Raw genomic sequence first — 22,423 nt, 5'->3', positions numbered from 1 at the left:
ATAAGATGTGGCAGACCACAGGGTCTCACATGGAAGAGTAAGTGTTCAAAGGCAGGGGGAACTGATCAAACGGATGAGAAAAATGAGGTTAGACATAGAGGCCAAGGTAAAGGCTTAAGGAAAGCCACGGGGCTGATAGGAGCCCAATAGGTTTAGCATCAGAATGAGCAATGAGTATACAAAACTGACCCTGGTTTCTTCCTGCCTCATGCTCTACTCCCAGAATTGGAGCCAACTAACTCTTAACCTGGTCCCCAGAAAAAAATGCACTGAAAGATCCTTAGTCCACTAGCTCAAGTGACTCATATTCAGATCAGTTTGGCATTTAGTTCCTGCTGACCTATTCCCCTCAGACCAGTGATATAGTGGCTGGAACAAAATAGGTACTTAAGAATTGTTTTACAGAATAGTAACTTGGATTTGGTCTTAGGGTATGACTAAGATTTCATTTTTTGCTCTAGTCTAAGTTCTAGGCCCCTGTCTACAAACCTGTTCTTGAGCTCTGTTGTGACAGGGGTAACACAATTCTTCCAAAATTGGAGTCTAGTCACATCGTACCTACTCTGTAGGGGCTGGTCGGTAGCTGGATCCAGCCATGTGTGCTAGTTCAGTCTGTCTGCTTCTTACCAAGCAGAGTCTACTGGGTGAAGCCAAGAGGCTGAATTGGGAAACAGGGTTAGTTAAAGCAGGGGAAATTCTGACAGGACCTTGCATGGCACAGTGGTAAAGTATCCAAGATGGCAAGAGGTGAGAGCAGGGGACAATACAACCAAGAGGGTCTGATACATGAAACCAATGTCAGGAACGAGCAGGAATTTCCCAAAGGGTTTGATGTGAAACTCTGGATATAGAGATAACCCTAGTAGACCTCAAATCTAGAGGGGGTGGGGTCATAAAAGAAAACCGAAAGATGACTCCATGATACTAACACATGACTAATTTTCCTTTTACTATGTTCTTTTTCAGACTTGTCCATATTCATAGTTAAACAGTTATAAATATACAGTAGATATCATTTTGCATCCTACTTCTTCTATTTAATTTTTATAAATATTTTTCCATACTATTAACTCTTCATAGGATCACTTTCTGATTACATAATACACCACCAATTAAACTCATTACAATTTACCTACAATTTTGCTAGTGTTAGACATTTCTGTTGCTCTCTGAGGTTTAACCACTATCAATAATGCTATCATGATCACTTTATACATATAAAGTTTTCTTCTTATTGAAATAAATTCCTGGGATAAGAGTTCCACAGATGAGTTACTGAGTCAGAGAGAATGAAATTGTTTGCAGTACTGCCTACTGCTTTTCAGAAAAAGTCTGACCAGTTTTCTATCATCTCATAGCTTTTGGATAAACTGAGTCACCCTCTCGGAAGGTGGGACATATCAATGGTGAGTGCTCAAGGCCAACAAGAAGAGAAGAGAACTGTGGAGGCTGGAGTTCACATCTCAGAAGCGTGGGTGCCACTCACGTGACACACAGGCACATGTACACAGACTCACGTCCAAGACACCAGGGGCAGGCAGAGAAAATGGCGAGGGAAGGGGGACTCTTGGCAGGATCCTGGGCACACTTACATCCAGCTGCTGCTGCCTCTCTAATCAAATGGGAGGTGGCAGGTGGAGGAGACTCAAGGGGAGGCCAGGAGACTGCAGAGCAGAGTGAGACAGCAAACGAAGCTGCCTCCAGACTTCTGAGAAGGTGGACGGTTCTTTCTCAGCTTCTTTTCCGTTTTTAATTTTCTCTGAAACTTTTTTTCTTCACACATTTCTTAAATGAATAAGTACTGAGTACTCTATCGTATACATATCTCTGTTCTAAGTCTCACACAGGGAAATTTTCTAAAAGCACAGTTCCAAAAAAGTAGAAAATAACTATTTCTGAATGGATGGATGAATAGGTGGCTAAGTTTATACATTTACTGTTATGAAGGCCTCCCATTTTGCTGGCAGGTTGTCTTCTGCTAACTTGTATTGCTGTTCAATTTGTCTTCTTTTTAAGTATTACATATGAAAAGTTAGGAAATGACTTTAGAGGAACAGATTCCCACAAGTACTAGAACAAAGTATTTTAGAGATTGAGAATGAGACAGTACCTTGAAGCCAGTTCTGGATGTCTCATTTCCAGGTAAAGCGGATCCAAAGCTCCCCAGTGCAGTGCCTATTTTATCCTTAAAGGCTCTTACGGAAAAGATCAGTAGCCTTCCAGAAAGTAGTGTTCAGGAAAAACATGAATAGCCATGTATTTACATGGCTCTCACAAAGCGATAAATACCACTATTGAATGCAAAAAAAAAAAAAAAAGCACTTTATGCACTGACTGTGTCCCTCCAAAATTTGTATGTTGAACCCTGAACCCCTAATGTGATTATATTTGGAGATATGACTTTCAAGGAGGTAATTAAGGTTAAACGAGGTTTTAAGAGTGGAGCCCTGATCCAACAGGATTAGTGTGTCCTTATTACAAGACATACCAGAGAGCTCACTTTGACTTGCACTCCTGCCCCATCCCCACCACATGCACAAACCAAGGAAAGCCAAGTGAGGACACAGCAGGAAGGTGGCCATCTACAAGACAGGAATAGAGTCTCCACCAGAAACTGAATCAGCTGGTCACCTTGACCATGGATTTCTAGCTTCCAGAACTATGGGAAAAGAAATGTATGTTGATTAAGCCACCCAGTCTCTGGTATTTTGTTAAGGCAGCTCAAGGAGACTAACATAATGAAATACTGTATCTATCTTTAGGGAGCTTACAATGGAGTAATGGCAATACAGTAAGAGAGTAAATTACAGATTTACCAAGTACCCAGTCAGGAGATGAAGGGGGCTAGGAGAGGGAGTGAGTACTGGGGCTTGGAACGCTTGGCAAAAGGTGCTTTAAAAATGCAGAACTTTGGCTGAACTGTTTTCTCTAATGGTTACCTTCCTGAGGGCAGGGATTTTTGTCCATCATCGTATTCCTACCACTGAGCACAGTTCCAGGCACATAACAAGCAGTCAAAAAAAATTTTGTTGTTGTTGAATGAATAAATGAAGGAATGAAACTATAAAGTTGCCTGAAGTGATACCTGCCAGAATGTTGAAACTACAGGGCAAAAAATATGGATGTAATCTGATGGCCAGTGGGAAACAAGTTCTAAACAGAAGAGTGAAATCTAGCCTTAATTTCTTTTTCTTTTTTTAAATTTATTATTTATTTTTAATTAAAGTATAGTTGATGTACAATATTACATAGCTTACAGGTGTACAATTTTTAAAGGTTACACTCCCTTTATAGTTGTTACTCAATATTTAGCTTTAGTTTCCTTTCTATTTTCTATATTCTTTTTTCTACCTTGCTAGCCTCCTCTCTTGTTACTACCTTCTCATTCTCACTTATCAAGAACATAGTCTTTCAAGATGTATCATTAATTTCCCCTAGTCCCAGACTTCCCTCACCCACAGCACATTCATGTTTCTTTCAGCTTCATGAAGTGGAAAACAGAGGGAAGAGGCAGCTGGGGAGTAAATTATGAGAAATAAATTAAGGGAAATAAAAAGAAAGTATCCAAGAGATGCCACCTCGGAGCAGAGTGATCACATATCTTGGTTTTCCTGGAACAGCCTGGTTTATACCTGCTACTCCAGCATCATTATTAATATTGCCCCCCTTAATTCACAAAACTATCCCAGTTTGGACAATAAGTTTTGTATCACCCTACCCAAAAGTGAAATTAGGAGAAGAATGCTTTAGGAAGATGAGCCTAGATTAGAGTTGAAAAAAAGAACAGAAGAAGGGAAATGAGTTAGGAGGCAAGTTTAGCAATGCAGCATGGGCCTTACTACTTTCTAGGTGCTAAATATGTGTTTGCTAAATGAATCAACAAATGTATGAGATAACAAGACCCGAGTCCAGGATAATGACAAGACAGAGAACAATGGAGTCCAGCCATTTCCAAGAAAGCACATGCATATATCAGACTGGATACGGACGATGACCAAAGGAAATTCAAGGAGGAAGCAAGAGTTGTCAGGAGTTCGGGGAGGGCAAGTTTAAGGAAAGTCTGATCAAAAGGAAACCTAACTATCTGCCCTCTGCCTGACTGGATGGAAGATTCTCTCAGAATTTTTTTTTTCAATTCTTATTTTTCTGTTGAAGTGTAGTCAATTCACAATGTTAGTTTCAGGTGTACAGCAAAGTGATTGTTACAGATACATATATTTTTTTCTGGATTCTTTTCCATTACAGCTCATTACAAGAAACTGAATATAGTTCCCTGTGCTATACAGTAGGTCAGAAATTCTGGAAGAATTCCCAGGCAGTAGGAGGGACAGAGGAGGCCATAAGCACAGCAGGCCACTGAGGGTATCCAGGCAACTGAGCATAAAACACGATCTCAGACAACCAGCACATGGATGGGGACCAACTGCGACCCACAGATCTCTTGACACCAAAATCCCTGAGGCTAATGGATGAGTATTCTGACCTCAGGACCACCATACAATTCAGGCTGTGAGGAACCCACAAAGGGCAGAGTCCTATTCCTAGAGAAAGAGAGGGAGAGAGGTCTTACCTAGGAAGGTTGTATTCCTTTAATTCCCCAGCATTGCCTGCCTGTTCAGGTCCCTCTGAGCAGTGGTCACATGGTCCTTGATTACTGATTAGCTACAATGGAGTGATGAATAAGAGGCAATACCTGAAAATAAATTCCAGAGAAAAAGATGAGTGAAATGGAAAAATTAAAAGGAAAAAACAAGAACTAGAATAAATTATCAGGAAACTACTTGATCTCAGGGAGAGAAAGATCTAAGTCTTAAGCATAAAACAAAGGTTGACACCATAACAGAAAAGCTGATAGGTTTGACCATATAAACATCTCTGTGTTTTAAAAAAACACCATAACAAATCTGTAATATAAACTAGAGTTGCCTTATACTATAATTAGCTGTGTGTGTCTGTGTCCCTCCTCCTCACATGTCCACTTTAAGCTCTAAGCCCCCAGAGAATTGGGTCCGTGATATTCGTGTGTGGATCCCACACATTGCTTGCCACAGAGGGCTCAGTAAATGTTTAACTTGAAATGTTACACAATTTCAGGATCCCGTCTAATTCTCTCTGGGTGTAGAGACAGAGAGGACTACATCTTCCACACATGACCACCGCAATTCCTCCTCCACCTGTTCATCCCTTGGGTGCTTCATATTGTCTGAACAACATGACAGTATTTACATTCTTGGAAGTTCTGTGTCAATAAGGCCATCCAAGGGCCTCAATTCCCTAAGAGACTGACCCAGTCTCACAGCTCAGAGATTCTCAGAATGTCAGAGTTGGAAAGAATCTCCCAGACTACTGAGTCTCATATCAAAGTTTTGAGATGGGGAAACTGAACTTAGAAGAGAGCTAGGACTCAAGTCTAAGTTTCCTGATACTCAAATTTGAGTTCCATTACATTACCCTTCCTCCCATTCCCAAACTCTACTCCTCAAGGTCCAGAGGCCCTCCTCCCACTTCTATGTTTCTATCCAGAAATGCTCCCTTACAGGCCTTGCCCCCATATTCTCTAGCAGGCAGTATTCCCGTCCCCACACTAACTAACTTCACCCACCCACAGAGAAGGGAATGGCTCACTCTCACATCTGTGCACAGAAGCCTCTCTCCAAAGGACCTGCCCACCACAGATCCTCCCTCATCTCTTTCTTAGATTTGGTGAGGAAGTACCTAGTGGGGTCCTGAATCATTGTAAACACACAGAAATAACTAAGTTCTCTGAGAGCTCAACTCCAAGTGGATATTCAGGGCAGTGTCCTATCTCTGGTTCACTTCCCTTCCTATTGAACTGTGAGCAGTAAGGATGATCATTCTCATTTTAAAGATGAAGAAATGAAGCTCTCAGAGATTGAATGACTTGCTGAAGGTGGCATGGCTAGCGAGAGACAAGCCTTCTGAGTCTGAAGGATATCCTCACTCCATAGCCCCACAGTTGCTCTTCTTCACCTGTTCTGCTGATATCTAAGTCTCCATATTCTCCTCTAACTGCAAAATACATTCCAACTGAGTTCTCTGCAATCCAGTTTTCCAAAAAAAGTTTGCAGAAAAGGGATGACAGGGAAACTTCTAAGTCAAGTGTCTTTAGAGAGAGGAAGAAATAAGGCTTTACAGGGATGCTAGAAAGAGAATTTTTAAAATATTTAAAAAAACCTTTCAGGATCACTAGACCTAAAATCGGATTTATGTTTCCCCTCCAGATTCCCAGACTCTGCTTCTAACCCTTCAATCTTGTTCCATTTCTTCCCGACCAGAACATACCTCTGCTTTGTACACAACTGTAATCCCAGGACCTAGTGCACTACTAATGGATTCTAATTATCTGTTGAATGAATTAATGAGCAACCTTGGGCAAGACTTTGCCCTCCCCTTTGGGCAGTTTCCTCACTGGGAACACAACAGGGACTGGACTGGTGATCCGGGCCAAAAAGGTAGGCGCTATGGCGCCCTCTGAGAGCCTGGGCGGGCCTTGGACAGCTTTTACCAGGGTCGCCCCATGGCTCGTAGCAGGGATGACACAGTTCTGTCACCACTGTCAGCCCGGTTCGAGTGAGCAGCTACGCCGAATGGGAGACGAGACCCGAGACAAAGGGGCAGGGCCGAAAGAAGGGAGGGGTGCCCACAACGATCCCGTGAGCTGACGCACCCCGGTCTCCCCAGCGGGCAGCAGTGAAGAAGACCTGGCCCCCGGCCTGTGTGCCCCACCCGCTCCCAGAATCGGCCCGAAAACGCCAGGCTGCCACATACCCCTCACCGAAAGCGCCCGACCCACATCTTGGAACAAAGCGGAGAAGGAACGACGTCACCGACTCCCCATTAATTCCCATCCTAACCCTCCGGCCCTTCTAGGCATCTGGAGGTTTCTGCATCTCTGTGCCCCCCAGGCTGGAGTCCTCCCGCCCCATTGTGAGTCCCCGGGCTCTCTGGCCCCGCCTCCAGCTAAGTTTTGCCTTACCATTGGCTGGGAGGATGAAAGGGCTTGGAGATTTCAGCCAATATGAGCAGAGCCCTAGAAGGGATGGAGCCTGGGGGAGGGCCCTGGTTAGGGCGGGAAGAGGGACCAATCTACTGGGCGCCCAGGCACCCTTCTTCGAACTGAGACTCCCTGAAGTCACACACCCAGAATTGGCTGCTTAGTGGAAAAGTCATCTTTCCCACATGTCCTGCTCCTTTCAGCTTCAAAGCCAGGATTGGCTGCCGTTTATCGGCAGCATATAAAAATAAGTGTTGAGTGCCTATTATGTCATTGTTCTAGGCTCTGCAGATACTGTAGTGAAGAAAATTAACTTGCTGCCCCATGAGACTTCCCTTTAAGTCGGGGGAGACAGTGGACAAACAAACACGTAGAAGTAGTAAGGCGCGGTGGAGGAAGGAGGGAGAGAGAGAGGGAGGTAGCAGTTGAACTATTCTATAGATGACAGGGAAGGCTCAGACAGGAAGTGAGCAACTGAGGAATAGGCATGTGGGTATCTGGTAGAGGAGTATTCCTGATAGATGGAACATCAGGAAGCAAAGGCTATAAGCCAGGAGGGAGAGTATGCACATTTGGGGCCATAAGGGCTTTCTTTGTATGTGTCCCAAATAACACTGGAAGGTTTGGGGACTAAGGAGTGATGTAATTTTACATGTTCAAAGATTTATTAGTTATCAGATATGAAAGGAGCCAAGAAACCTATTTCTATAAATTCCAATTTCTTGCTCGCAATCCTTAGTCATTCTAACAAAACTTGCATGTAAGTTTCACTCCATAGCATTAAAAACATTTCCTCTGGCTGCTTCGTTAAGAAGAGTCTGAAGGTGGCCAAGAGTGGAAGTAGACAGATTAAGAAGCTACTGCAGTATTCCAGATGAGAAATGATGGTGGCTTGGACTAGTTTAGAGGTGATGGAAATGATGAGAAATATTTCTGCATATATTTTGAAGGCATGGCCAGTGTGATTTGCTAATGAATTAGATGTTGGTTAAGGATGACTCCAGGGTCACTGATCTGAGCAACTAGAGTAAGATTGCTTTTTTCTGGAAATACAGTAGACTGAAAGAAGAACAGGTTTAGGGAGAAGGATCAAGTTTTGTTCTGGATATGTTAAGTTAAGGATGCCAATTAGACATCCAAGAGTAAGTATCAAACAGGCAACTGGAATAGGAGTCAGTTCAGGGAAGAAACCATGGCTAGAGAAGTAAATTTAGGTGTCACTGTATAGGGCAAGATGGGACGATCTAGAGAATGATTGTAGATTTTAAAAAGTCATCTGAGAATTGAGATTTGAAGCTCATTAATCAACAAATGTGTGCATACATAAAGGTATACTTGAAGTATACAAGTTCCAGGGCCCCCTACCATCTAACTTGTTGCCTTTATACACAAGCATTTTTTTTTTCTGACAAAAACCCACTCAAGGGTAAAGGTACTGAGGATTGAACCCAGGATCTCAGGCATGCTAAGCAGGCACCCTACCAATTGAGCTATTCCCACCCCACTGTAAGTCTTTTAAAGAATAACTAGAACTATCTCATTATTTCAGCGCTCCTTACTGAGACAGATGTTGACAATGGATAGTGTGGAAGATGAACAGGTTGGACTGGAGAATAGTTGACAGTGGCTTGGATTTTAGCACTGTATTAGCTGCCATTACCACTTTCCCTCTAAATGGTTCCTGTAATAGGCTGCACATATCTCAAATCCTAGGGCGCTCAGTAGTGTGGCTCCCCAGTGAGAGCTTGAGCATCATCAATTTTTGCTCATTGCCAAGGTAGCCTAAATACTGACTACAGCTTTCACTAGTGGCCTCTTTCTAAAATCAGGACATGCTCCATGACTTGCTCGGGTCGCTACAGGTAGGGTGTGATTGCATTGTTCTGTCCCCTCCTCCCCAGGGGAGCAACACAGACAGTTTGGTGAGGGGATATAGCATTTTTCAATCTTACCCAAACAGGAATCAAAAGTATGTAATTAATGTGTACAACCTGGTGGATGAGCATGTACATATGCACCCTGTGGCCTTGAATTTACAGCTGTTGTTACCACTCCACGTGCCTCCATGTATGTGTCTCTGAATATATGTTGTCCTGTGATTACTCTGTCCATGAGTCTCACTGTACTCAAATCTTGAGTTTCTATCAGCTCTATGCCTCTCCATCCACAATCCAAATTGCACCAAGTTGGAAAACTGAGTATCTTGTAAATGCATCATTCATATACAAGACATTGCAACTAGAGGGGACTTGCAGGAGAAGCCTGTTAGATATCATAAAATGCCAACTGTACATTCATTTCTAGAAACTTCTAAGTCCATAGACTGGACAACCCATGGTGGAAAAATGTTGTTTTCAGTAATTTGGAAATTCCTCACTAAGCATCATTTGAGGAATATGCACAGGTCAGAAAAGGGGATGGGACACCAAACATTTCTCTTCTACTGTTTTCATGCAAGGCACACAGATGCTTTAAAAAGGAAAGTGCACCCATCCTACTTGGCATTCACCTGGGTAAAGTACAGGCCGTTGGTCCTGTGTATATATTAGTGGGAAGACTGTTGTGGTTCAGTGAGGAGTAAGTCTAAAATGTCCATTTTCTGGGTCAAATACTTGTATACTAGGTACTTAGAGCCAGCTGACATAACACCTTCCATTTATCCCCCTGAGGCAAGTGTCTTACAAGGCCCCATCAGGGTAGAATATGTCCTAAAGTTAGCAGTAGGGAATTTGTTTTTAACGTTCTACAAAGCAAAAGACACCCAGTGAGTATTCACAATTTGTCTAATTCCTAGCACGTTTTCATGAATGTAAGCTTTGCAGTACTCCAGGAGGTCAACACCTTCACAGAAGTGTCTCCCAACATGGAACAGTACTCAGCAACTTGTTAGCACCCAAAATCTTTTGACATTTCCTCCTGGTCTTGAAGGCTGAATTACCAGGGTTGGGAATATCTTGTGTGTATAAGAGGGTTAAGCGTCTAGCTCCTAGTACTTTTACCATCATATTTGAATGCCTGATCTCCTGGACATAAATTCCGTCTGATTTTAAAAACTGGGAGCTCTGTCATGCTGCTTACTGATAACTGTTTACCTGTATTGTGGATTCACGAATGTAGCAGAAGCTATGTGCTATAACAAAAGCTCCTCCACACTTACTCCAGGAATATTTTTTAAAAATGTGTACAGAATAGAAGCTCTGGATCAATGATTTCTTGCCCTCCAAATCCAAAACAGATTATAACCCATGTAGATTCTGTGACGTCAAACAAGAAATAAACTATAGCCAAGGCCTCCCTGCAACACAAATAAGTAGGCTTTCCTGTAAGCAAAAAGTCTCTGGCGGATGTTTTATCAACTGAATGTTTTCTCACACTTATCTCAGGAATAGGTTCTTTTCCTGTTTTGGAGTTGCTGAGGTAAAATAAAGTCTAAGCTGTGACTGAAGGTTTTTACACATTCAGTTCTTTTACAACAAAGTGACTCACAACTGGTAGAGAACATGGAAGGAGGGTCCCCACTGGATCCACAGTATGAAGGCTGAGCAAGAAGGACAAGTGGGCTCTGGATGGAAGGTTTTCAACCAGATCAGCAAAATCCTGGGCTGCTCCTTTACTCGCTGACGAGAAGCATATTACTGACTTAGAGCTCACCTTCTAGCTTCAGATCTCAACAGACAATTTTAACAGCATGTAACTTGATGACAAAACCATTCAAGGAAAACCCACTTTCCCTATTTTGGGGGGAAATATCAGGACTTAGAAAGTCCTTACCACTGATTAATGAAGAAAAAACCAAATGAAATTATGGCTAATGAAAAGCCTCTGTCACTTGAGGCAGCAAAAGGAAAAAATAAACCTGAGAAAAACTGGAATTTCAAAAGAAACAAAATAGACTTGGCAATCATGAAAGAAAAACTGAAAGGAAACCACAGTGTAAAACATTATATATGAAAACAGAGCTCTAACTACATATACAGAAGAGAGTAAAAGACTTTAGACAATACTAGATGCAACTTCATGCCACTCTGACAGTTCAGTAAAAGAAGATGACTTCCAGATATATATTACCAAACTTTATAGAGGTAGAAACTTTAAAGAGTGCAAGCATCAAAGAAATCAAACTGTTGCTTAAGATTTGTCCCCCCCAATTCCCTTCTCCATCAGAATAGATCAGGCCCAGTTATTTTTACTCTTCAAACAATAAATCCCACATTATTCTAACTCTTCCAGAGTAATTAAAAAAAAAAAAACAGATTCTCCAAATAATTCTACAAAGCAGACAAAACCTTAGTAAATTAAACCTAGCTCTGCACTTAAAAAAAAAAATCATGAACAGGTCGATTTTATTCCAGGAGTGAAAGGAAATTTCCATTTTTTAGAAACTTACTCCCATGAAAATTACAAAAAGAATAAAGGACATGGCCTATAAAATTTCACTGAAAGATTTTAAAAAAATAAAAACATGGTAGAAGACTAATAAAAACATAATGAAGACTCAAAATATAAAACAATGATAATAATTGCTAAAAGGTATAGTATGTGCAAGCACTGTTTTAAAGGCCTTACACTTAGGAACTGATTTCACCCTCACAGCCCTGAGGTAGCTCCATTTTATTCATGGAAGAAATATACACAAGGAAACGATCACAACCTACGAAAGTGGAAGAAACAGGATTTGAACCTAGAGTACCACACACAAAAATCCATACTCTTAACTACTAGCTTATATTGTGACTTCTAAAAATAGGAAAAGAAGGAAACTTCCTAAATCCGACAAAAATTGATCAGAAACCAACAATGAAGTAACAGTAGAGAGATGCCAGAAGTACATGTAGAAGATATCAAAAAGGGCTCTGCATGCAACATCCTATGAGGAAATGCCACTTCTATCTTTAGAACCTTCTAGTCTGGTGGTGAGTAGGGGAGAGTGTGCCCAATTTAAGGATGGTTCAATTAAAGAGCTGAGTTTTAAAACATTATTTATTAAACAACTAGTATATGAAAATTACTATCTATATATCAAAAGAAATAGATACTATACCAACAAAAGCCCACAATAAGTTGGTATAAATATGTAAGTATATGTATGCACTAAATTGAGAATAATTTACAAGGCAATTTAACAGTTGCACATTGTAGCACCAGTTAACTCAAAGCACTGAGGTCAAATGAATAGAAGTCTAAGGGGAATTAAGTAGCATTTGAAGAAGTCTTTCAGAGATGAGCTGGATCTGGAAAGTTCTGAGAGACAGATTAGTAAGAAGAAACATTTTTCTACATATGGAATATAATCAATGAGGGATTATATTAGAGTAGAAGTTTTAAAAAGTAGATAAGGAAGGCCATAGCCAAGGTAAAGAAAACAATGTATCAGTCTTGGAGAATGACTTTATATAAATGGAGGAGGTGGAATAGAGTAAGAAAGTATCTCTGTCCTTGAGAAGCACACAATCTGATTCTGGTTATGGGATGTGTAACTAAGAGATGAGAAACATCTTAAAACAGTTTTTAAAAAAAGAAAGAATGAAAGAAACCTACAAGCATATGAAATCTGTAGTTCTTACGTCCCCTATAGTGCGGAAGGACTACACTGTTGCTCCCACTCTCCCACCTTCATGACCTAGTAGAAACCATGTAGGGACGGTCCACTTAGATTAGCATTCCCAAGAGAAGACCAAGGTAAGCAAGTTTCTTACATACAAATCTTAACTCAAAGTTCTTTGCTGGATGGAGAATCACACCTTAAGAAATGGACCGAGCCAGACCTGAGTGCTTCTCTCCAGTGTGAGTTCGCTGGTGGTGATTGAAAGTGGAACGCTGACTGAAGGCTTTCCCACACTCAATACACTCATAGGGTTTCTCTCCAGTGTGAACTCTCTGATGCACAATGAGTTGTGAGCTGTCACTAAAAGCTTTCCCACAATCTTTGCATTTATAGGGTTTTTCTCCAGTATGGGTTCTCTGATGTACCATAAGACTGGAGCTGTAACTGAAGACCTTCCCACACTCATTACATTCATAAGGTTTCTCACCAGTGTGAATCCTCTGGTGTATAATGAGGTGTGAGTTTTGATTAAAGGATTTTCCACACTCATTGCATTTATAAGGCTTTTCACCAGTGTGAAGTCTCTGATGTCGAATGAGACATTTACTCAGACTGAATGCCTTACCACACTCATTACATTCAAAAGGTTTTTCTCCAGTATGAATTCGCTCATGGTCAACAAGTTGAGAGTTTTGATTGAAGGCTTTCCCACACTCACTGCATTTGTATGGTTTTTCCCCAGTGTGGAGGCTCTGATGTCGAATAAGACATTTACTCCGACTAAAGGCCTTGCCACATTCATTACACTCATAAGGCTTCTCCCCGGTGTGGATTCTCTGATGGTCAATAAGATTTCTGTTAGAACAGAAAGCTTTCCCACACTCATTACACTTGTAAGGTTTCTCACCAGTGTGAAGTACCTGATGTCGGACAAGGCTTTTATTCCGAATGAAGGCCTCCCCACACTCGTTGCATTCATACGGTTTCTCCCCAGTATGGGTTCTCTGGTGGTCAATGAGTTGGGAACTCTGAGTGAAAGCTTTTGCACATTTGTTACATTTATATGGTTTCTCCCCAGTGTGGAGTCTCTGGTGCTGAATGAGGTGGGAGCTGTGACGATACGTCTTTCCACAAGCACTACATTCATAGGGCTTTTCCCCTGTGTGGATTCTCAGATGAACTATGAGCTGAGAGGTCTGCCTGAAGGTCTTACCACACTCATTACACTCATAGGGTTTCTCTCCAGTGTGGATTCTCTGATGCCCAATGAGGTGTGAACTCCGATTAAAAGCTTTGCCACATTCATCACATCGATAGAATTTCTGTCCCTTCAGAACTTCTTGATCTTCTGCAGGACTGGAGGACAGATCTGGATGGTCCCCAAGATCTTTATATTCATCACATCCATCTTTTGTGGATTTTTTTTCATCCTGCTGTGTTATTTCCAAGAAATCACTTTCCAGTCTGCTCCCTTCTTCATCAGACGGTTGTGTTCCTAACTTCTCTAAAGCGTCTTCACAGGCATCTCCAGCTCCTGGTCCTCCAGGAAGTACTCCATACAGTACTCCTGAGGTCCTATCAGGTGACTCTGATCCTTTAGAAATCGCCTGCTTTGGAGGCAACTCTGAACTCTCCATCCTTTTCTCACCTGCTGCCAAAAGAAAAGAGAAAACACCTTTTACTCATTTCTTAAACTATTGAGGTAACAGAATCATCAGAAGCCTACACACTCGAAAAAAATTCAAATTACAGGTAAGGAATGAGGGGACACACTGAGAACAGGAGAGAAAATGTGAAATAGCTCAAATTTCTCTTCATGGACCAAGAGGGGAAGCTGGTCAGTAGAGGAGGTGGAAGAAGAGTTATCAGCACAGATGTTGAGCTGGCATGGCCAAGTGACCTGGCTGAATAGAAGGCAAGAGACCAGACTGTAAAGCATGGTGTAATCTTCCAGAAGCTGTTCAGATGTGACGTATCCTTAGTAAAATGATGAAGGTCCTATCCAACCATGACATCATATGGTTCCACAGTTCTCAGCAAAGATGTTGGAGAGAGACAGTGGGGGCAAATACCTCAAATCAAATAAGAGAAACAGTGTAGGCAAACACCAGAGTTGAAGGGAAATTTATATTATGAGGGTATGATTAGGAAAATGTGTACAAAAAGGAGTAATTCTGGCATAACAGGATAGTGACAACATCTGGAGAAGCCACTTGTAGAGAAATACTGGGAAAAAGTATTGAAGGGGCCAGCAGAGCTCTAAAAGTGGGGAGCCCTTAGTCCCCAGAGCACTGGACTGGTAGGTGCAGCACTGCATTCCTATAAAAATTAAGAATGGCATCAGTAACTTGAAACATAAATCAAAATATGTCTTTGGTATATTGATAATTGGGAAACATAAGGAAAATGAATAATTGAATATTTGCTTTTAAATTCTAGGATTCTTATTATATCTATCAAAATTCATCAAATTGTGCATCTCAAGTATGTGCAATTTACTATACAGGAATCATAAAGGTGTTAAACAATTTTTTTTAAATCAAAAGACAAAAACAAAAACAACAAAACAAGAAAATTCTAGGATTTTTTAAATACAAAAACTGGGAGAAGGCAGAGCAACCAAGGTTATAGCTTAACACAAAAATGTTGGTTCCTTGCAATGACATCTACATCAGGGTTATAAGCCTTCATGCTAATTTAGTAAGTAGAAGCTGTAGATGTCTGAATCCCTGATTCTAATCCCACCCTCTCCAGAGAAGGCTACTGTCCTAGACTTGTCAATCCCAGAACCTCTCCTGGCAGGAAGCCAGCCTGCCCCAGTCTTTCCTGAAGGGAGGTAAGGCAACCATGCTTCGTGCCAAGCAACCCAGCTCATCCCACGATGGACAACAGGTGCCTGGACCAGGGCCCAGCACGAGGCCCAAGGGCAGCTTATCTGTCATCGGCCTCTGCACGGCCTGGGCCAAAGTTCTGCCCAAACAAGGATAATATTTAATGGCTAAGCCACCCTTGGAGTCTCTCTGTATATAAATTCTGAACTCAAAGTAGGACAAGATGAAGGAAACTACAAGTAGGAACCAAAGCTGAAATGATGCACAGAGAGAAGGCAAGCCAGTAGGAGCCTCAGCAAGCAGAGCATCTGAAGGAACAGAAAGGCTAACTAAGAGGAGCTCTGAGTGGGACAAAAGATTCAGAGTGAAGAGAATGGGTGTCAGCGGGAGGAGAAAACAGATATGCAGGGCGCAGCTGTCTTAATCACACTGCCGGGAAAACCCTCTCACTTCTGCTGCTGAGGCTCCCTGGCTCCTCGGTCCCTGCAAGGCTTTGTTTCCGGAAGTCTAGTCTAGGTGGTCGCTTTGTTCAGGGTTTCCATTCCTTTAGCTTTATCCTAAGTACCTTAGCTCATTACTTACAACAACTGAATGGCTCTCTATTCCCAGGTCAATTAATAATGAAGTAAAGAGAATGTTAATAACCATTAAAGTGGGTGACGGTGCAGGGAGGTTCACTTTACTCTTCTCTCCACTTTCTCTGTGTTTGCTTATGTTTTCATAATATAAAGTCAAAAAAGAAAAATACAGCAAAGAACATGTAAAGAAGGCAGGCTCTAAGCTACTGGGGAACAGAATCATTACCCAGGGAGGCCAGGCTGCGGTAGTTTTCCGGCATGGCGTTCTTCCGGTACAGGGCTCTCTGGCTGAGCGCTGGCCCTTTCCACTTCTTCTGAGTATAGTCCACGGACAGGAGCTCAGACTCTGCAGCCACCTGGAAAGACAAGCTGCTACTGCTCAGGGACACTGGCAGCCTCAAGGGCAGAGTCATCAGGGGTGCCGGGAGCGCAGGGTCGGGGCCCTGGTGGTAAAAGGGGCGGGGAGGGAGGGAAGCTGGGAGGACACATCTACAAGGACAAGTCCAGGGCAGGGTCGAGTCCATGAACTCAGCAGGTGGACCAGCTCCCGGAGCGCAGTCAGGCAGGGAAGCCACAGGAGCCGTCTCAGAACTGGCCGCAGCCGCAGCCCTGCAGATGAGCTCGACCTACTCCTGGGCCACAGACTTGGGAACTCAGGGAGCTCACCTGGGGCCTGACCGTCCGAGGCTCGGCTGCCGCTGCGTGGTCTCCTGAGTCCCCTGCTTGGGGAAGGACAGGCACTGGGGAAGCACGCCGAGCTGAGGGAGGAAGGAAAGCTCTGAGTGGGACGAGCCCTGCTCTTGGCTCCAATGAGCTCTGTATCCAGTGAGTGGATTCAGGAGAACCCAGCAGCTGCACACACACTGAGCCTCCTCCCTGTTCCATGAAGGTGCCATCCTGTGTGAGCTGTGAGTTTTTCCTGGAGACACAGAAGGTTCCTGCTCAAACAGAAGGGGCGCTCCTTCCCACCGTCTCTCTGCGACTCTGGAAGGAAACTACACTTCTGACCACTTGCTCTCCCATGGCTTCCCCAGCACTGGCCTCCTGCCTGCCCCTCACCTCTCTGCCCCGCATTCCTGGCTTCTGTTCCCCCCGCCCCTGGTTATGGACACTGCAGGGGCTGAGGCCTCAGAGCCTCCCTTTCCCTCTGTCACAGGCGTTACGACTCTCAGTCTCTGAATCACAAACCTCCAGTTGACTGTTGGAGATTTCACCTGGGTGTCCTACAATACCTTAAATTCAGTGTGTGAAATGCATGGCTCCGTTTTCCTTTCCTGACTTCTCAAGTTTTCTCAGTGATTCCAAATACTGGTCATAACCCTCTAACTCCCCTCCTTTCGTTATCCCATTGGATTCTTCCCTCAAATGTCAGCCACATCTATCGCTTTCCGTTCCATTCAAACCCACTCAGGCAATTACCTCATCTGTTCTCCGGCACTAGTGTCCTACGGAGGCTCCTGGCTCCTGGCCTCCCTACTCCATCCACAGGGCTCTCCTGTGCCCACTGAGTCTTCTGAGATACTGTTTCTGATACTTCATTCTCCTGTCCCCATGTCTTCCTAGATTCCACACAAAGGTCCTGTATAAGCAGACCCCAGGCTCCCAAATTCAGTCCTCCCTGATACCACCTCAGTGGGGTCCAAGGAATCTTAGTGAGTCTGCTTATATCCTCTGCTCTGGCCCCTACCACCTCTCTCTCCCCCTCAAATTCCTCCCTTTGTTTTCACTGTCCAATCCCACTGCTAATCTCCTCCATGAAGCATCCTCTGCCACTCCATCCCTCAATGATCTCACTCACTGTTTACAATGTCCACGTTGCTCATTTGTGATGGCAGCAAGTGCCTGAGGACAGAGATCACTCACACGAACCTTATGAGGTTGCCTCTTCTTGCACTTATGACCAACTATGCCAACTAGATAACAAGCTCTTTGAAAGCAGGGAGAGTGTATTATCTTTCTCTGGTCCCCAACACTGTTTTTCCCATGAAATGTGCTTGACAAACATTTGCTGAATACATGAATGATTGCAGAATAAGCAAAAGGAATTAAGTCACTAGGTAAGGAAGACATGGGGCAGGGCAATGAGGGACTCCAATGGGGCAGGAGATGGGGAGATGAAGGAAAGGAGACTCCAGAGCGGAGAAAGGCGGGATGACTGAAGGCCAGAACTGGGGAGGTGAGTACCAGAGCACCCGCTGGGGAGGTGGTGTGCCCCTGGGTCATGTGGAGGCTCCAGGTGGGCTCCAGGGGCTGAACCCTCACTGAGGGGAGAGGCAGGAGGAGATTCCGCTGTTACACTCAAGGTTGTCATCTCCTCCAAATGCATTTCCTGTTCCTGTGCTGGAGCTGAAACCTAGAGACAAGGAATTATAATTGGGTCAAAAGAGCATCCTTGGAGGTACCGAACCCAAAACCTCTAAGAAGTACACCCCAAGAGAGGAAGCCAGGGCAAAGAAGAGCCAGAGGGTTCTTCTAGCCCCACCAGTACAGCCAACTAGGGGGAAACTGTCAAAGCAGGAACCACAGCTTGCAGTCCTACTTGCCATCCCTCTGTTGACCCTCTCGGTAGGAGCCTGAAGACCAGATTAAATAACCATTTCCACTCTGTGACAATTCTTCAGACACACATTTGCTTATTTAGAACCATCTAGAAAAAGGAGCCAGGAGAGTTAATTCAGTACACTCCCTAGGGCCTTAGCCTACAGAAGAAACCAATTAAAAGTACCAAGGAAGTAAAAAAGTGATAGGTGTGTGTACCTGTCTGTGTACCAATACTGTTACTGAGGCTGAGAGCTGGAGCAATATCCCGGAACAGAGGCTGACAAACCTCAGAGAGTTTTTCCAACTTCTCTCAGCAGAAGTGTTTCCTCTTCAGAGGAGCCATCCCTGACCACACTGACAAGGCAAGGACAGTCATTTTCTCTCCAAGTACTTGATTATATCTTCTATAGCATGTGTTCATCTTTAAATTACCTTACTTCTTCCTTTACTGTCTATTTCTCCCCTGATGCAATGTAAGCTTTTTGAGGGTGAGAACTCTGCCTTGATCACTAGCTCCTACAACAATGCTTTGCCCAATGTCAGTGTTAATACTTGCTGACTGACTTCCTCTCACTATTTTGCTAAGAGATATCTGCAGACGAGGTTTTCAATATGTACTACTTCTTCCCCCAAATTTTTATCAAGTCAAATGAGATCAGATATCACCAAACTTTAGAGACCTTGAGAATACCTCAGAGCATAGACCTTTTATTTCTAACCCTTGCTTGTTGTCATCAAATCAGCTCTTCACAATCTCATGGTTACTACTTTTACCAGCATTTGGAACAGAAAACTTAAAACTTTATCTAAATAAATCACATTATAAGCTCGCTCACTCTGGCACGTACATAGCACAGCATAAGGTGAAAATAACTTCTGCTTCAACAAAACACACTGCATTTGCCCTGTTGGATTACATCTGCTGATAAGTGAGGGGGCTCTCTCCTTTAGTGTACATCTCTCCAGTGGAGTGGTAGGACCAGGAGGCTCATGGAGTCTGTGGTTCCCAGGCTCTTCACTGGATGGTTCTTATAAGTGGGACTTAGAGCTCTTAAATACAGCAGCTGTGGGTACTGGCGGAAGACAGAACTTAACTGCAGTGTGATAATACAACCTTGTAACTCACCAAAGCCTAAATCCTGATAGAGTTCCTGTTTATTATCTAGGACTAAACAGGTGTCTTTACCTCGCAGGCAGGAAAAGTCCATTCCAATTTTCATTGCAAGATGGCATACCACAGCCAGACACTAGGGAAACGGTAGTGGCTTAGAATCTAGGGAGACGGAAAATCCTGGTTCCCACACATGTGGATAGAGGGAATGCTTCCTAGCTCTGTTATCTCAGATGAGTCAATTAACCTTTCTGCACTTGCAGTGCCTGTCAAGTGGAGATAATGATTCCTATTTGCATACCTTGTAAGCCTGCTGAAATTAAAAAAGATGTAAAAGCATTTTGCAAACTGCATGATTCTGCAGCCCAGCTGGGATGACACTACCACACTCTCCAGTCCCAGTGTGCACATGTGCACATGCTCACTCCTGCTCAACAGAATCACATTCCTTAATCTCCTCTTGGCAAACTGCCATGAAAAAGCTGGTCTCTTCATTTAGTCATAAAAACATTTTCTGAGCCTGGCTAAGTGAGACAGTCCTGTGCTCCTGTCTTCACGTCCAAAAACTTGAGCTAATGACAGTGGCAGAGTAAGAAATGGAGTCCAAAGACTCCCTGAGTGTTTAGCTGCCCTGACCATCAACTCTTAGTCACTCTCTTGGGTTTGTGACTCAGTCACCTTTTTCTGAGGCTCCCTGGATAAAAGACAGTTTTAATGGAGGGAACGTTCCCTTCTGCTTAAGCAAAAGAAGGTAGGATATAGAGAAATTTTTCTTCTACCCTCCTCATTAAATAGCACTCTGAACACTTCCTCAGCCACTTGTCTTTGCCTATGGTTGGGCTTGGTTGCTCTCTAGCCCCTGGGGATGGTTAATGTATTCCTGTGTTTACCTGTTTACACAAAGAAACAAAGGCTGACAATAGAGTTGATACTGCCAAACGGGCATTGGCTGATACTCCTGGAAAAATGTCTAGCTCTATGACTTTAATCCAGTAGAACTGATTCCCTAGGCATGGGTATCAACATTTTTCAAAAAGCACTGAATAAAATGATGTGCTGGGTACTCAGGAAATTTCATGTACATTCCACATTCTCCTTGGTAAAGCACAACGGAGTAAAAGTAGAGGGGACCCTGATCCATCCGGCTCAGTTACAAGGAAGCAATTGGAGACTCATTGGGAAGAAATGACTCATCCATGGGGTGATGGTCTTTTGATGTCAATATAGGTGTTGCTGTGATGGTATTTTGTACAACTGATTAAAATCCATAATCAGCTTACTTTAAGTAAAGGAAGTTATCCTAAATAATCTGAATGGGCCTGATTCAATCAGTTATAAGCCCTTAAAATCAGAGCTGAAAGTTCCATGAAGAAATTCTGCCTATGGACAGCAGCTTCAGCCTGCGTCCAAGAGTTCTAGCCTGTCCTTCCTGACAGCCTGCCCTATAAATTTCTAACTTGACTTGCCAGCTCTCACAATCACATAAGCCACTTTCTAACAATATATATAATTTCATACTGGTTTTACTTCTCTGGCTGTACCCTGACCGACACACATGGTCACTGGGCAGTTAGCTCTGTGATCCTAGAAGCCAGATTTCCCACTGTCATCACACTTCTGACTCTCCAGCTTCTCCCCTAATTTGAGTTACCCTGGCTTAAAATTTGAGAAAACCCCAGAAAATATGGAAAATCAAAATTAGAATTAAAGCAGTAAAAAGATCCCAGTTGGGTTTGGAAGACTAGAAAAGGAACAAATAATGATGAGGCCCAGAAATGTCACCCCTCAAAAGGAACCTAAAAGGCAGGAAAAGAGCAAATTGACTGAGACGTCCGAGGAAGTGAGTAATGAGAACTTCTCAGATGAGGGCCCATGCTGTCAGCATACCCAAAAGTCTACCTCTCCCCACCATGCTCCCCCACTCTAACCAGTGCAGATCCTCTGCCTGTCAGGAGCTCTGTGTGGATTTCCAGGCTGAAGCTAGGTTCTTGACATAGTATGCACAAAGTAATCCACACAGCTTGGCTGGGATCTGCATTTTTGTTGAAGGCTGGGAGCACACAACTCTTTCCCTTTTATACATGGAAATGGCTCGGGAATTCTAAAGGCAAACCAGCCTAGAGCCTCAGGAATGGAGAATGCCTATTCCCAGGCTACATCAAGCAGTAAAGAATGGTTCCAGATGCCATTCTAGACTCAACTGCTCACCTCTCCTGGTCCACTGATGTGTCGCTGGAAATCCTCCACTACAGCCACAGCCTCCTCCCCACTCTCAGGGTGATGCAGCTGCACCCAGGTCCGGAGCTCCCCGGGTAGGATGCTCAGGAACTGCTCCAGCACCAGCAGCTCCAGGATCTGCTCTTTAGTGTGCACCTCTGGCATCAGCCACCAGCGGCAGAGCTCCCGGAGCCGGCTCAGTGCCTCCTGTGGTCCAGACATCTCGTGATAACATAACTGCCTGAAGTGCAGCCGGAAAATTTCACAGACGGGAGGGTGATTCTTTTGGAGACTGCAGCTCTGTCCCCAGGTCTGGCTCCCTGGCTCCTGCTTCACCGGCAGGCACCCCTCCTGCTTCTGGAGAACAGCACCCCTAGTGATGAGGTCTAGAGTTCCTCTGCCTTGAGTGGCCATTCTGACCCCCAAGAGAAACTTATTTTGGTTGCAGTTTGTCCGATTAAAATGATGGTCTGTAATTCAGGTCTTAGAAGCTGTTTTCAGAGTTGGGGAGGTAGGGGGATGGGAGTGTCATCTATAGAAACATAAAGAGAGAAATCAGAGTCCCCAGAGTGTTCAGCCCCAGGC

At 43.6% G+C, this 22,423-nt stretch overlaps 1 protein-coding gene across 4 annotated transcripts in view; it reads right to left on the bottom strand.

Moving 5' to 3' along the window:
• LOC102535243 (zinc finger protein with KRAB and SCAN domains 7-like) overlaps nucleotides 1-22,423 on the bottom strand; it is a 99,378-nt gene that overhangs the window by 75,313 nt on the left and 1,642 nt on the right. The window contains exons 2-6 of one of the 4 annotated variants that reach the window (XM_072941105.1): nucleotides 21,830-22,370; nucleotides 18,154-18,322; nucleotides 16,636-16,727; nucleotides 16,196-16,325; nucleotides 12,789-14,211 (exon numbers count right to left, since the gene is read on the bottom strand). In XM_072941105.1, coding sequence (XP_072797206.1) covers nucleotides 12,789-14,211; nucleotides 16,196-16,325; nucleotides 16,636-16,727; nucleotides 18,154-18,322; nucleotides 21,830-22,252 — 2,237 coding nt within the window. In that variant the 5' untranslated portion in view covers nucleotides 22,253-22,370. Of the gene's footprint in view, nucleotides 1-4,570; nucleotides 4,694-6,789; nucleotides 6,907-11,075; nucleotides 14,212-16,195; nucleotides 16,326-16,635; nucleotides 16,728-18,153; nucleotides 18,323-21,829; nucleotides 22,371-22,423 lie in introns of those variants that run through there. The other 3 variants (XM_072941097.1, XM_072941098.1, XM_072941099.1) reach the window with 3 other exon arrangements.

Source organism: Vicugna pacos, chromosome 17 (assembly GCF_048564905.1).
Source record: "Vicugna pacos chromosome 17, VicPac4, whole genome shotgun sequence".
NCBI lineage: Eukaryota > Metazoa > Chordata > Mammalia > Artiodactyla > Camelidae > Vicugna > Vicugna pacos.
Note: the sequence above shows the minus strand (reverse complement) of the source record. Positions and strands in the feature narration are given on the sequence as shown.